At 39.0% G+C, this 16,885-nt stretch overlaps 1 protein-coding gene across 7 annotated transcripts in view; it reads right to left on the bottom strand.

Annotated features, from left to right (window-relative positions):
- Window positions 1–16,885, bottom strand: part of LOC148379517 (pleckstrin homology domain-containing family A member 5-like) — a 120,340-nt gene that overhangs the window by 25,246 nt on the left and 78,209 nt on the right. For all 7 annotated transcript variants that reach the window (XM_088367107.1, XM_088367109.1, XM_088367106.1 and 4 more), the window contains 8 exons: window positions 14,420–14,524; window positions 13,685–13,757; window positions 13,477–13,577; window positions 13,106–13,251; window positions 11,755–12,780; window positions 9,148–9,434; window positions 7,977–8,209; window positions 3,876–3,959 (listed from right to left, as the gene is read on the bottom strand). In XM_088367107.1, coding sequence (XP_088223233.1) covers window positions 3,876–3,959; window positions 7,977–8,209; window positions 9,148–9,434; window positions 11,755–12,780; window positions 13,106–13,251; window positions 13,477–13,577; window positions 13,685–13,757; window positions 14,420–14,524 — 2,055 coding nt within the window. The remainder of the gene's footprint in view (window positions 1–3,875; window positions 3,960–7,976; window positions 8,210–9,147; window positions 9,435–11,754; window positions 12,781–13,105; window positions 13,252–13,476; window positions 13,578–13,684; window positions 13,758–14,419; window positions 14,525–16,885) is intronic.

The following is a 16,885-nucleotide window of genomic DNA, read 5'->3' as shown; positions in this document are numbered from 1 at the left end:
GCAAGTGGCTTGCCATTGGCTTCAAGGATGGTTTTCCACTGTTTCATCGAGTTGGCGATGAAGGTTCTCAGAGTCCCATTGATGTTGTACAGCCTCAAGCATTCAGTGATCCAAGTATGTGGCATTGAGTCATATGCTTTCTTGTAATCAATCCAGGCAGTGCTCAGGTTGGTACGTCTGGTTCTGCAGTCTTGGGTGACTGTTCTATCCACCAGGAGTTGATGTTTTGCTCCTCTGGTATTTTTACCAATCCCTTTCTGAGCAGTGCTCATGTATTGATCCATGTGCCCGCTGATCTTATCTGATATTATGCCCGACATCAGCGTCCAGCCTTCTCTTCCATGGTGGGCACTGTTGTGGTCGCATATGGTCATTCTTCTTGTAGCCAAGCATTTCTAGGATCACTGCTGCTGATGTATATATATGCTCATTGGTTTCAGTGATGGTAGCCGTAGGAATTGTTGTATATATATATTGTATATATATATATATATATATACTATATATATATACTATATATATATATATATATATATATCGATATATCGCTACATCGCTTATATTATATAAAATATAATATAATATAATATACACATATATATACGCTTACATATATATATATATATACACACACACACATATATACAGTATTGTTGTATATATATATATATATATATATATATATATATATATATATATATATATATATATATATCGCTACATCGCTTATATTATATAAAATATAATATAATATAATATACACATATATATACGCTTACATATATATATATATACACACACACACATATATACAGTATACACACACACACACACACACACACACACACACACACACACACACATATATATACACACACTGCTTAAAAAAATAAAGGAACACTTTGAAAACACATCAGATTTCAATGGTGAAAAAAAAAGTTGGATATATGTACTGATATCGACAGTTTAATGTCTCAGGAACAAAAGGATGCCACATCTTTTGATGGAAATAAAAGTTTTCAGCCTACAGAGGGCTCAGTATATAGACACCCCAAAAATCAAAGTGGAAAAAATGATGTGGCAGTCTCGTCCAATTTGCCCATATTATATTTCTGCAACTCAAAATTCTTTTCAATATCTTGTGTGGCCCCCATGTGCTTGCATGCATGCTTGACAACGTTGCAGCATGCTCCTAATGAGACGACGGAGGGTGTCTTGTGGGATGTCCTCCCAGATCTGTCTAAGGGCATCAGTGAGCTCCTGTAAAGTCTGAGGAGCAACCTGGTGGCATCTGATGGACCAAAACATTATGTCCCAGAGGTGTTCTATCGGAGGCGGCTCGGTGGCGCACTGGGTAGCACGTCCGCCTCACAGTTAGGAGGGTACGGGTTCGATTCCACCTCCGGCCCTCCCTGTGTTTGCATGTTCTCTACGGGCCCGCGTGGGTTTTCTCCGGGCACTCCGGTTTCCTCCCACATTCCAAAAACATGCTTGGTAGGCCGATTGAAGACTCCAAATTGTCCCTAGGTGTGAGTGTGAGTGCGATTGGTTGTCTGTCTCTGTGTGCCCTGCGATTGGCTGGCAACCAACGGCTGGGATAGGCTCCAGCACGCCCGCGACCCCCATGGGGACTAAGCGGTTCAGAAAATGGATGGATGGATGGATGGAGGTGTTCTATCGGGTTTAGATCATGTGATCGTGAGGGCCATTCAATTGTGTCAATTCCTTCATCCTCCAGATAATGTCTGCATACTCTTGCCACATGAGGCCGGGCATTGTCGTGGATCAGGAGGAACCCAGGACCTACTGCACCTGCGTAGGGTCTGACCATGGGTGCAAGGATTTCACCCCAATACCTAATGGCAGTCAGACTGCCGTTCTCTAGCCTGTAGAGGTCTGTTCGTCCCTCCATCACTGACCCACCATGCTGAATGATGTTGCAGGCAGCATAGCGCTCTCCTTGGCTTCTCCAGACCCTTTCACATCTATCACAGGTGCTCAGAGTAAACCTGCTCTCATCTGTGAAACGCACAGGGCGCCAGTGGCTGACTTGCCAATTCTGGTGTTCTATGGCAAATGCCAATCGAGCCCCACGGTGCTGAGCAGTGAGCACAGGGCACACTACAGTACGTCGTGCCCTGAGGCCACCCTCGTGAAGTCTGTTTCTGACTGTTTGGGCAGAGACATTCACAGCAGTAGCCTGCTGGAGGTCATTCTGTAGGGCTCGGGCAGTGCTCAAACTGTTCCTCCTTGCACAAAGCAGCAGATATCAGTCCTGCTGATGGGATGAGGACCGTCTACGGCCCTGTCCAGCTCTCCTAGAGTAACTGCCTGTCTCCTGGAATCTCCTCCATGCTCTGGAGATTGTACTGGGAGAGACATCAAATCTTCTTGCAACAGCACACATGGATGTGCCATCCTGGAGGATTTGGACAATCTGCGCAACTTCAGGAGGGTTAAGAAATCGCCTCATGCTCCCAGTCGTGATAATGACTCTAGCTAAAGCCAACACTTGTGGAAAAACAGTTAAAGAAGATCAAGAGGGAGGAACTTGAAATGGCCTCCACCTGCAAAACCAGTCCTGTTTTGGGTACCATCTCATTGTTGCCCCTCTAGTGCACCTGTTGTGAATTCCATCAACACCAAGGCAGCTGAAACTGATTAACAACCCCCTCTGCCACGTACCTGACCAAAACCTTATCAGAAAAGTGTAATTGAATTCATGTCATACCCTGATAAAGAACTGTTCCTTTAATTTTTTTGAGCAGTGTATATACATATATACACACATACATATATATACACACACACACACGCATACATACTACGTATATATATACTTTGACGTAAGGATTTGATGCAAGTCAATACCCCATGACATGGAGGGGAAAAAAAATCACATTGAAAAAATTATGATAAACAATTGATACTTCATTTTCTAATGTATTGGTTATAAAGTGGGCCAAATGCAATTTTACCCCCGCAAATTAATACCCCGTGGCATATGGGAAAAAAACATGTTTGTAGCATTTAGCCTACAAGCACTTTCGAACGTAATCACAAATCTGTTTAAATGTACACACAAATACATTTGAATATGATCCCGAATACATTTTGAGGTGTTTGCAAAGATGTTCGAACGTGCTCGCAAATATTTTCAAACACATTTAAATACATTCGAGCGTACTTGCAAATTAGTTCGAACAAACTCGCAAGTACGTTGGAACATATTTGAATACAATTACACATGTTCAAATGACAATTCTATGAGGCCTGTGACACATTATAAGATCCAAACAAATTACAGAGATGCAAATGAAATATTCATATTCATAGACTGCAAATGAAATATTCATATTTCATTTACATATTACTTTCATACATAATGGCCTTTAATCAAGACAACAATATACCAATCCAACATGTCATTCCAGTATGTCAAACAATTTATATTTTTATAGCCACAGGTAAAAAAAAAATAATTAAGATTGCGACATAATGGCAAACGTGTGCCCCCCCAAATAATACAATAAATAATTTTATTTTTAATTTGTTCCATAAAAAGACAAGATGACAAAACAATTGGCCAAAGTTGTGCTTTTAAAACATCTGTGTTTACGTCAACATGATCATAGAATGTTGCTAATGGAGGTAACGGAGGTAAAAGTCATCATGGTGCAATAGACTACATGCTAGCTGATAATAACGGCTAAAGTTTATGTCCGCCTAAGTCAGGCCCTATCCGTGAAACAGTAAAAAAATAAATAAATAATAATAATAATGGAGTCAGCCTTTGGTGACAAGCAATTGCGAGGAAACTGATGTCTGAAAAAGCCAAATGTAATAGTGTCGCAAATAAGTACTCTTAGACTCACCGTTTTGCCTTGCAGCGACTGAGGTGTAATGGGCTGAGAAGGAACACCAGCTCCCATGGGACGGCGATCGAGTGTGCTCCCGAACTGAGGAAGAAATTTTGATTTGTGTGAATGTATTAGAAAGAAAAAAAAAAAAGTGCTCTGTAGCCCTTTGTACCAAGCCGTAAGAAACTAGAATTTAATTTTGGTGGGGTATTGCTGCAACGTTTCACAATACTCACTTCTACTATCCCGCTATTTTGCAGATTCTCTTTTGTAGTTTATTACCGTATTGGCCCGAATATAAGACGGTGTTTTTGCATTGAAATAAGGTTCGTCTTACATTCGGGGTCTAGACATTATACCCATTCACAACGCTAGATGGCGCCAGATATCTTTGAAGCGAATGCTGAACTTAACTCCCCAGCCCAAAGCGAACCCCTGTCACGAAGAATAAAAATAAAAATAGCGGTAGCAGTATGCATTATTTTATTTCAATATTTTTCCTTATTCAGATTGTTTCAAGAATACAGTTACATTTAGACTTCACTTCGATGGTTAATGCAGTTATTGCAATTTTGTTGTTTTATCACAGTAGATTGGTTTATTTACATTTCAAAAACCAGAAGCCATTCATTTATAAATGTGATTGCACTTTAGTTTACATATTTATATGTTCAGATATTAAGATGTGATAGACCGTTTTTGCATGATTTGAATGAGGCAAAATAACATGCTTTTTCTGTCGAATATATTGTTATAATCATTTGTTTCAGATGTACTGTAATTATTTTCTGTATAAAAATTAAATTCAAAATTTTCCACCGATTCAACTCGTTCCAACTTTCAACTGTTCATCTTTTGCCTACCTATTCCACACCTTCCCACTTACCAAAATTTCCAAATTTTCAATTTTGAAATTCACACCAAATTTTCCAAAAATTTAGTTTTTCCCTTCTAATTTCTACATTTTTCAACCGATTCAACCCATTCCAACTTTATTCACTTTGTTCACCTTATGCTTACCATATTCACCCCCTTCACCCCCACTTCCGCAATTCAACCCTTGACCCCCACTTCCAGAGTGGCGGCCATCTTGGATTGACCCTGAAGTGCCCCAATGAACTCGGAATGAACCGGAAGTGCCCCAAATCAAACCGGAATTGACCCCAAATGAACCGGAAGTGACCTCAGGTAAACAGGAAGTGACCTCAGGTAAACCGGAAGTGACCCCAAATCAAACCGGAAGTGACCTTTTTAAACCGGAAGTGACCTTTTTAAACCGGATGTGACCCCAAATAAACCAGAAGTGACCTCAGCTAGACCGGAAGTGCCTCTAATCAAACCGGAAGTGACCCAAATAGACCGGAAGTGACCCAAATCAAACCGGAAGTGACCCCAAATGAACCGGAAGTGACCTTTTTAAACCGGAAGTGACCTTTCTAAACCGGAAGTGACCCCAAATAAACCGGAAGTGATCTCAGCTAGACCGGAAGTGCCTCTTATCAAACCGGAAGTGACCCAAATAGACCGGAAGTGACCCAAATCAAACCGGAAGTGACCATATTTCAACATTAAGTGCCCTAAATACATACATTTGCACTAACTTTTGCAAATTTTGCCCGATTAAACCCGTTTCAACATTTTAACCCCAAAATTGAACTTCCTGAAGCCGTTTTTTTTCCTTTTGTTCCAAATTTCAAAAAATTTTGGTGCAATTTTTTTTCTTTTAATTCCCATTCATTCTCTATTAGGATTCAAGATTTGCTCTAACTTCTACATTTTTTAACCGATTCAATTCGTTCCAACTTTCAACTGTTCATCTTTTGCCTTCCTATTCCACAACTTCCCACTTACCAAAAATTCTCTACAATTTTGTTTTTCTACTCTAATTTCTACATTTTTCAACTTATTCAAGCCATTCCACCTTTCAACTGTTCATCATTTTCCTACCTATTCCACAACTTCCCACTTACCCAAAATTCCAAATTTTCAATTTTGAAATTCACACCCAATTTTTCCAAATTTCCTTTTTCCCTTGTAATTTCTACATTTTTCAACCGATTCAACTCTTTTCAACATCATTCTGCAGCATTCCCCAAGTATTTATTCAACCTCTTCACCTTCACACGCAATTTCTTCAGGAATTGCAAATTCTAGTTTATTCATTGTTAGTGCCTTCTTGGTTTTTTTTTGTGTTGCTTGTATGCATATGTGTACTGTCTCACCGAGGGATAGTGGAAACGTAATTTCAATCTCTTTGTGTGTCTTAGTATAAAAAAAAAAAAAAAAAAAAAATCGACGGTAAAGCAGACTTTGACTTTGATAAAACAACCAAAAAAAATTATATTTTCAGACGAAACTGGATGAGGGCGCTCTAAATTTTACCGTTGGCCGTGACTCATCAACTGGGTGGGTTTAAGAAAAATGGCACCAAAAAGAAACTCATATTTTGCAGGTTACAAACTTCAAGTTGTAAAATATGCAGCTGAAAACAGTAATCGAGCAGCAGAAAGAAAGTTTGGAGAACCGTGATGTACCAATGGATTACTATTTCAAGTGACATCAGTAGCGCGGCGCGCCGGTTGTTTACATACAAAGTGCCCACACAAGGACTACCGGCATCATTAGCGGTGATCATTTCTAAGTGACACGGAGGACAAAGAGTTTGAAGGAATTAAGGATTTGGAGTGACATAGAAGGTTTGAAAAACTATTATGGCTTTTACGCGCGCCCGGTCTCAGCTTAGTCGGGGGCCGGCGCTCGGCCGAGTGGCTGTCCGCGAACGGTGCGCGGGGCTCGGACATGGCCATTACGCACGCTCGGTCTGTCTGGAAGTCCACGCCGCCACACGCTTGGAAGTTTGTTTTGTTTAATAAAGAGCCGTTTACCAAACCCACGTCTATCCTTGTATTTTGTTAACGCTACAATATAGGTATATAGTAGATCTGTGGAATAAAGACGAGGCTGACGTCAGGGCGCACGCGCGGCGATGTTGACAAAGGACGAGGAATTTGATCGATGGATTTAATGGAATTAAAGTGCACGGATGGTTTGATAATATTATTGGCTTGTATTATAGTTATTTGAAATATAGTTTATCTATCGTTATATGAGCCTGTGGAATATTTTGAAGTGCAAGCGCCCTCAGCCGTGCGCACCCATTGTTGACAAAGAACGATCGATGGATTTAATGAATTGGAGTGACACCGATGGTTTTATAAACATGTTATTCATGTAATAGTTGTCCTTAATCACTCTATATGTTACGTCAGGCCCGTTCTCAGCTCTTTGTTTGTGTTTGTCACGTTAGCATACCTATCGTTTAGCCTGTTGTTGCTATTTAATGAATTGGAGTGACACCGATGGTTTTATAAACATGTTATTCATGTAATAGTTGTCCTTAATCACTCTATATGTTACGTCAGGCCCGTTCTCAGCTCTTCGTTTGAGTTTGTCACGTTAGCATACCTATCGTTTAGCCTGTTGTTGCTATTTAATGAATTAGAGTGACACCGATGGTTTTATAAACATGTTATTCATGTAATAGTTGTCCTTAATCACTCTATATGTTACGTCAGGCCCGTTCTCAGCTCTTTGTTTGAGTTTGTCACGTTAGCATACCTATCGTTTAGCCTGTTGTTGCTATTTAATGAATTGGAGTGACACTGATGGTTTTATAAACATGTTATTCATGTAATAGTTGTCCTTAATCACTCTATATGTTACGTCAGGCCCGTTCTCAGCTCTTTGTTTGTGTTTGTCACGTTAGCATACCTATCGTTTAGCCTGTTGTTGCTATCGTTTAGCCTGTTGTTGCTCGTTCATGACTGTTTTTGGTGTGGGATTTTGTCGAATAAATTGCCCCCAAAATGCGACTTATACTCCGGAGCGACTTATATATGTTTTTTTTTCACTTTTTGGGGCATTTTATGGCTGGTGCGACTTATACTCCGGAGCGACTTATAGTCCGGAAAATACGGTATTTATTTATGTATTCTTTTTCAAAAATTAGTGTCAATAACTGCCAATGCGAAAACAAATCAAGTTTTCTGAATCTGAACCTCCGCGTGGAAAATAAGGGCATGCCAGTTAGTCAAACTTTTATGATCTCCTCTTTACCTTAGCAGGGTGTGTCCTATGGAGACGATCAAGTGTCCCATCTTCTCTAAAGTTTGGTGATGACACTTCGGAGTGGGAGCTGCCGGTGTTGGAAACGCCTTGCTTGCATGGAGGGGGAAGAGTGTTGTAGAGCGCTAACGATCCGTGCGATGGCGAGGTGGGGATGGAGTGTACGGCGGCGTGTTCTGATATGTTGCCCATTGTTTTTGTGCTGGGAAGGGTGCCATAATGACCTGCAGACAAAAACACAAAATGAGAAAAGCATGTCAGTTGTTCTTTTCGTAATTTCTGACTTAATTTTTATTTCTCTACTTTGCCACTACTCCTTTTCTTTTTTTTTTCTTTTTTAAAGTTACAACATAATTTCAGTGGACCACAGTAATTCGGGTTTGTAGAGAAAATAATTTGCAGTTACAACAACGCAACTTTATACTGTTAGCTTTTTTTCTTACCTGGACCACGAAACATAACTTGTACATCAAATTTGTATTTCTCATGAATTACGCTTCGGTCTGTCATTAGCTAATATTTTTAGAATTATTATTAATTCCATCAATTAATCGGTTGTGTTTGTATTTTGTATTATTAAACATTTTTTGCCCCATTTATTGCTTATTAGCCGATTGTTGTTTATATGGTATTGTTTAAGTGAAAACAACTAAACAACCAATAATATCACACGACTGAGATCACTTTTGTATTCACCAACCTTTTTCAAATTGATCCAGTTTATTGATGAGGTTACTGTTTTCCAAAGTAAAAGAAGAAGTTTGTAAATAAAAGATAATCAGTCTGCTTTCATATGAATGATTGCAAAAATTAATGAATTACTGTTAAGTCTGACAGAAAATGCGGACAATTTTGAGTTAAAATGGCTTTAAACAATTAGTCCATTATCAAAATAGCCATCAATTAATTTGATAATTGATTAGTTGTCAATTAATTGATTAATTTTGACACCTCTAACTTAGTTGCATATTATAATTAAAGTCCCAATGATTGTCACACACACAACTGGGTGCGGTGAAATTTGTCTCTGCATTTAAGGTAAATGAAGAATGAATTAATATCAAAGATGGTTTACTTCAGTGACCATTAAAAAATTTCAGTGTAGCGATTCCCCACGAGAACTTGAATTTTCAGTCGTATTTGCTCAACTGTTTGTTGCTACCTGTTGGTTGAGCCAAACTTTGCCTGGAGAAGGCCTGCCTCTGCTGCCATTCATACAGCTGCCACATGGTGTCGTCTCGCATTGACCTTCTCTTCTCCGCTGTGGTGACGGTGCTGGTTGAGGCAGGTCGAAGAGCCTGATCATATGTTGAACCCGCCACACTGCAGATGCTGTCAGGCCTCATCATGCTGTTTCGGGGTAACGTGCGGTAGCCCTCTGGGTATCTGGGTACAAGCTGGGCATGGTGGCTGGGCATGTTTCTGGGTAACGTCTGGTAGGATGAAACACTGGGAAACAAAGGAAGAATGGAGATTGCTGGTTGGCTCTCTCTATATTTGTTACTTTTTCATTACTCTTTTATAATTTCCCTTCCATTTTGTATGAAAAAAAAAAGTTTGACAAGCCAGACGGTATTGTTCACTCATTTCAATTAAATGCTCATCCTTTACTGATTTATTGATGAATTTTCTTAAATTATGCAAAGGCAACACAGCCAAACAAGTGTCCCTTGAGACTATTTTGGAAAACACTACCATGTATTTATTGCTTAAGATTTGAAAGCCTTCTCTGTGTTCAAATGTTATTTACTCACTTCATCTGTCCATGTTCAGGCAATGTCATTGCATGACAAAAATTATACAGAGATTTTTTAAGTGACAAAATGGCCTTTAAGAAGTGTTACTCCCTTTATTATTGATTTTATATTCCCATTGCAAGCACACTGAACACTGAAGTTCTTATTTAGAGTACCATAAAAAGCTTTGCTCCTGTATTCCTCTAAATGGCTGACAAAATGGTAAACAAAATCCGCACTTAACAAGTGACACAAAAAGCTTTTAGCTCCCTCAGGACAAGGATGAAGGACTCTATACAAAGAGTGATGAGGGAGAAAAGCTTTTAAGTTTTGTAAAGGAGCACAGGTTGAACCAACTGCATGCGTACAAACTATGTAACATAATTTCTGTCCTAAATTTCTGTATTGCAGAACTAATAAAGGCCTATATTGTTGTCAATTAACTATCAGTTTTTATTGAGTGTTGTAGCTCAAAAAAATCATACTGAGTGATGATTATTATTACATTGTATGTGCATCACACAATTACATTTTCTATATTTTAAAGCTATCATAACCTATTCATTTGCCATAATCCTGCAAACGTAAGCAACTCGCTTCCTGATATTTAATTAATTAAATTGTGTTAATTTTTTCACAGGAGGGAAATTTAAATATACTAATAACATTGTCTATTGCTATTCCAAATACAAATCAAGGCTGGCCCTATTTCCAGTTACACCAATAAAGGGCTAAGCAACTACTTGCAAAATGCAATATTTATTTTTAACCCAGCCAGGGTTTCTGCAGGTATCAGCAAACCTAATATTTTTCATTACATTAATTATTGTTTTAATGTCTTAAAGTGACTCCTTTGCACAACTTTGTGTACCTTTAAGTTAAGTTTTATAATGATGCACATTGTAATTAGAGACCCAGCTTTGCTGCAAACGAGACAGAAAGGACACAGATGATGTTACACATGCTAGTTTCAGGAGTTGCTCAATAAAATATGCCTCGAGTCTGACGAGCAAATGACTTGGAGTAACTCCAGGTGACAAGACGGGCATAGCCTCTTGGTTCTAAGGGTCTAAAAGAGTTGTCGCAAGCAAGGTCAGTGCTAACTAATGATGTTTTCCGTGTTTTCCGCACCATAAGGCGCACCTAAAAGCCTATAATTTTCTCCAAAAACTAAAGTGTGCCATTTAATAAGGTGTGCCTTGTGTGTGGATCGAATTCCAAAATCTGTTAAGTTGTTTTGTGTGGCTTCCGTAATATACAGGCGTAATTTGTAGACCCAATTAACCAATCAGAAGACATAACGTTCTACGTAGATCGGTGAAAAAAAAACAATTAGAGGACTGTGGTTAACACGTAGCGTATGTACCTCCTTGATAAATAAATACTATCGTTTGCGCAAATCTGTAAAGTTGTTTTGTGCGGCTTCCGCCACACCGAGACGTAATATACAGACATAATATGTAGACCTAATGAACCAATCAGGGGACATTACGTTTTACGTAGATCAGGGCGGTAAACCAATCAGAGGACTGTACGTTCCCCGTAGAGTACGTACCTCCGCCGCCATTGATAAATAAATACTATCGTTTTTGCAAAGCATTAGGACCCTCTAAAATGGCATAGACCTGCTTACGAGGCACAATTAGAGCTTTATGGAATGCCAGGATCATTGCAGAATAGCAACGTGACAACGACGAGAAGGAACTTGGCATGTTTAATGGCGAACTTGCCAGACTGTTTCATTTGGATACAGCAGATGAGGATTTTGATGGATTTACGTATCGATTAACAATGTGAGTACAATACAGTACATGATTAAATAGTAGAATAAAGTACAACGGGAATTGACTGCCTTGCTCCTGTGACTTTTTTTTTTTTACCGTAAGTCATGGCCCTATAATGCGATGCATCCTGAGTGGATTAAGTACAGAAAAGCCCCCGGAAGTGAGTTTGCGCCTTTTAACCCGAAGCGCCTTATGGTGCAGAAAATACGGGATTTGAGGCTTCTTGACAACATCTCACAGCCATCTTACCTTCTATCATCTACTGTCCGAGTTCTGCGACTCGTCTGCTCCAACTGCTGAATGGAATTGGTTCTGGACAAACCTCTAGCTGGTTCCTGAACTGGAGTCGCTGCAACCCTCGCCTGGTATTCGTTTTTTGCCGTGTTGTCTACTGACCCTGATCCGTTCACCTGTGTAGGTTTTGGCAGCGTGAGTGTGGCCGGGCCCTGGCGGGAAGCAGACACTGCTGCTGCAATGGCAGCCGCCTGGGCTGGTTGTAGTTTTAGGTCGCTTATTTTTGTGTGAGACAGCTCGACACTGAGATCTTGCTGGAAGCGGTGTTCGTTCCCATGACGAAGCGTAGCATACTTTTCCAAGTCTCTTAGAGTTGCATATTTATCCCCTTCTCTAAGCGTGCTGTATTTCCTAACTTCCTTCAAAGTGTTATATTTGTCCACAATTTGTAAAGTTCCATATTTACTCTGTGTTTCCTTTAATGAAAGCTGCCTCCTCACTTCTCTCTGAGGGACGTATTTCTGTGTTTCTTTTACAAGGGTGGGCGGGATTCCCATTTTTTGCAGTAGGAATGCGTCTTCTTCATCATTTGACAAAAAACATTTATCACCAACTTTAGTTGTCGCAAGTTTCTCTTCTGTTGGCGTCGCTCTGTATTTGTCGTCTACTTTCCGAATTGAGCACTTGTCCAAGTCCCTTTGAATGGAGTACCTTTCGCCATCCTTCTGCAGCATGTACTTTTCACCTCCCTTGTGCAGGAGATACTTGTCGCCATCCCTTTGGAGCATGTAGCTAACACAGTCTTGCTTTAAGCAATACCTCCCCCCATCTTTCTGTAAGGTGTAGTACTCGCGCTCCTTCTCGCCGTGCGGTTTATCAGTATCTTTCAGTCGTTTCTCATCAGCTCGTGATAAGGAATGTTGACGTACAGGCACACGATTTCGTTCATTGTTTTGGATCTCTGGTCGGCTGAAGACTCTGTTGTTCAATAGGTTGTTCAATTCCTGAGGTGCCGGCTGATCTACTTTAAACTTGTCCACCCTGTGACAGAAGCAAAAAAAAAAATATGTTAATTGAAAATACAGAAAACTCAGATTTATGCTCCAAGATCAAACATATAAGTAGTGTTCTAAAATGCAATTGTCATAAAAGAGAGAAATTCTCAAAAAGTATGAAGCCCACTGTATAGTATTGAAAATCATTCATCGTCGGCTCTGTTAAAATGAATCTTTGACGTCTATAGCTGTCAATGGCAGTGAATAAGATAAAAATAAAATTGTGCGTCTTTGCTGTTTTTGTTTCTCATGCGAGTGTTTAATTAGGGTTGAATTATGATAACAATATCAAATATGACATAAAAACTAACATGTCTATTTGTGGGCATTTCCCCGCAGAGTTTTTGACAGGTCCACCGTGGACAAGGGCAGCGTCTGTCATGACTTTCATCCAGGACTCCATTTCTTTGGCTGTGTCAGTGCAGAAATAGTACGTCCTCATATTGGGGTGAGTGGCCTACAAGAAAGAGATATTAAGAGAGACAGCGAAAGAGAAGCATCAAATTGCACAATGCCTTGATATGATTTCTGTTGACATCCTAGATTTGTCTGAGTGTGTTGTGGCTTCTTTAATCCAATTTATAACAAAAAATAAGCATGACCCCACTCAAAATATCTGTCATGCTGATGACATAAATCCCCATTGATATGTGGTTATATCAGTCACGATGAGAACTTTTACCTTAAAGGCATATTTTCTGCTGATGTGGTCATCCACTGACAACATGGAGATATGAAAGCTCGGGAGGAGGATACTACCAAGGATGCTGTCTTCTTTTTCATCTGCAACACATCATAACAATAACATTAAAATATGGTTATAAAATCATCAATACTTTGTTCAATATTGTTTTCAATGACAATGTCTTTCGTCTATTGAGTCTCCTTACCACGGTAGTAGAAAAGGCACATGTCCGACAGAACAAACCACCTCTTCTTCCATAGCTTCATGCCTGTACTGTCCTTAGAGGTCAAAGTTAACAGTAAAATCAGTCAACATTTACTTGGGGTGGGAAAATGAAGCTTCAAATTTGCTTCATGAACCAGTTATATTTTTTTACACTTCCAGATGGCGCTTACTGTTCAAAATTGGAATGACTTTCTTGAATCACTTATTTAAACTGTCATTTACAGTAAAAAAATAAAAATAAAACCGGTTCACGAAGCAAACGTGAAGCTTCATTTTCCCCTAACTAATATTTACTCTTGCTCACTCACATACATAACCCTTTTTTTTTTTACTTACGTCATTTCTTTTTCCTCTTTGCTGCCTTATTTCACCTTGTTTTTCCACTAACCCATCAATAGTAAACATATCTTATTTATTTTACCCTGCTTTTTGATGATGTTTGCAGTGACTACTTTGACTGGCTACTGATTCTGACTTCCTCCACAGATCCTACCTCAAAAGAAGGTCAGGATTTAAAAGAGGAGCAGATGAGTTTTCATCTGTGAGAGAGAAATTTGTTGACAGGTTTACAGGCAGGGAGTGAAGGTCTGCTGGTGGGTATTACAGCCAAGCTTTTTTGCAAGCTGATGAAATTCTGTAGACTTGCTTCCTTGTTGCTACTCTGCTTCTAATAAACAGATGAGAAAAATATACTCATATCAACTTTCTGCCTTACCTGTTTATAAAGCCAGCTGCTTTTGACCACTGGGGCATTTATGTTTCTCTTGATAGAGTTGGACCTCTTGCCAAAGTTGTGAACTTTTTTGGAAGACCTAGAAGGCTGTTAAAATAGAAAATATAGGCAAACTTATTATATATATGGTATTTTCAAGTTAACATTTTAGTTGAAGTCATGGACTGCCAATCAATCAAATAAATTTTTTTTTTCGTCACCTTTAGTGTGTTTTTTGCCGACAATGCACAAAACTGTTCAAGTATAAAAATAATGTTTTGTTTTATTTACTCTTTCACCAAGAAATAGAAAGACAAAGCATTACTTGCCAATATTCACAGAATACACACTTGTTTTCAAATCTATTTTAAATAGTAAGATATACAATATTGAAGAGAATCACTGATTCGTATATTGCATCTACAATACAACAATCTAAACCTCTGCCGATGTTTAAAGTAGGTCGTCTTGCTTAAGGGGATCTCAACAGTAGCAATCTTTGTTACATCATTTGTTATTTCAGCTGAGTTGCCACATTACGCTGCATCTTAAATTGACAGCAACGCATTTAAATTCATAATTTATACTCAGTTTTCTAGTTTTTTTATACCATCCATTTTTCCCCCTAGCAGTGCACAAAACTAGTTCCATTCATCTTTATAAATTATGATTTCTCATGAATACATAAATACTGCGCATAAGATGTTTTTTTTTTTTAACTCTTTCAACCAGTTTAAACATGAACAACTTATTCATGACAGCCTGAAGACTCCGATTTGATTATTAGGGGCACGTTTACAGACTCAAAAGATGCTTTTTGCGCATCTGGATTTCAAATAACAAAGAGTCTGAAGTCCTTCGATTTGTAACACTTTCTACTAAAGTAACCGTGAAGCTTCAATCCTCTAAAACCGATGGCAAAAATAGATGCATTTATGTAAAAGCAACATTTCTAGCAAGTGGCCTCCAGTTAAATACCGTATTTTTCGGACTATAAGTCGCGGGTATTTTCATAGTTTGGGTGGGGGGGTGATATATACTCAGGAGCTACTTATATGTGTAATTATTCACAAATTTGTACTTGATCATTAACACATTACTTACTTACTAGTATAGTTGATCACTTCACATGTTATTTTCACTTTAAACTGCAAGAGGGTGCACTATGGCTGTGGAATAATTGGAGCCTCACTGACAATGAGTTCCATTCACTGAGTTCCAAAGTCAGGAGATTTAATGATTTGGAGTGACACAGATAGTTCGATAAACTTGTTATTTATGTTATAGTTATTTGATATATCGTTTATTTAGAGTAGCAACGTCTATGTTGTTAGACTTCACTAGTTTCTGATTGTCTAGCAAGGGCACGAAGGCAGCAGGGGGGGGAGACGGGAAGAGCGATCCAGGGCGCTTGCTTATAGCACTGTGTGTTGGCTCATATGTTGAGCTCTTGTTTTGTGAAATAAAGAGCCGATTACCAAACCCACGTTTAGCCTGGTACTTTGGTAACGCTACAATATAGTTATATACGTAGATCTGTGGAATAATTGGAGCCGCAACTGACGACGAGGCTGACGTCAGCGGCGCACGTAGTTCCGGAGTCAACAGCTGTTTTTTTTTTGTTTTTTTTTAAGTGACACAGCGGATGAAGATTCCGATGGATTTAATGATTTGGAGTGACATGGATGGTTCGTTAAATTGTTGTTTATATTACATTTATTTGATATATCTAGTTTGACGTCAGCGGCGTACATAGTTCCGGAGTCAACGGCTGTGTTTTTTTTTTTTTCTTTTTTTTTTTTTCAAGTGACACAAGACGAAGATTACAATGCATTTAATGATTTGGAGTGACACGGATGGTTCGATAAAATTGTTGTTTATATCATTGTTATTTGATATATAGTTATATAGGCCTGTAGAATAATTTGAACTGCAACTGACGACGGCGAGTCTGACGTCAGCGACGCGCCACACACGCGGCGTTGTTTACAGAAAGGACGAAGAATACGATCGATGGATTTAATTTGGAGTGACACAGATGGTTTGGAAAACGGGTTATTTATGTTATAGTTATTTGAATAACGTCAGGCCTGTTCTCAGCTCCTCATTTGTGTTTATGTCACGTTAGCATACCGTATCGTTTAGCCTGTTGTTGCTGGTTCATGTCTGTTCTTGGTGTTGGATTTTGTCAAATAAATTTCCCCCAAAATGCGACTTAAACTCTGGTGCGACTTATATATGATTTTTTTCCCCCTTTATGGTGCATTTTATGGCTAATGCGACTTGTACTCCGAGCGACTTTTAGTCCGGAAAATACGGTAATTGCTTTTCATTTAATCAAACCTTTGATCCTCAACAATAATTGAAAAGGCTCAATTGTCACCTTCCCTTACCTCTCCTAAATGGCATTTATGTTAAGTTTATTTAATACTACAGTTTTGCAAATTTGCATTTGTGACCTTAATCCTT

This window comes from Syngnathus floridae, chromosome 22, assembly GCF_059516105.1.
Source record: "Syngnathus floridae isolate MCC-2025c chromosome 22, RoL_Sflo_1.0, whole genome shotgun sequence".
In the NCBI taxonomy this organism is placed as follows: Eukaryota; Metazoa; Chordata; class Actinopteri; order Syngnathiformes; family Syngnathidae; genus Syngnathus; species Syngnathus floridae.
Note: the sequence above shows the minus strand (reverse complement) of the source record. Positions and strands in the feature narration are given on the sequence as shown.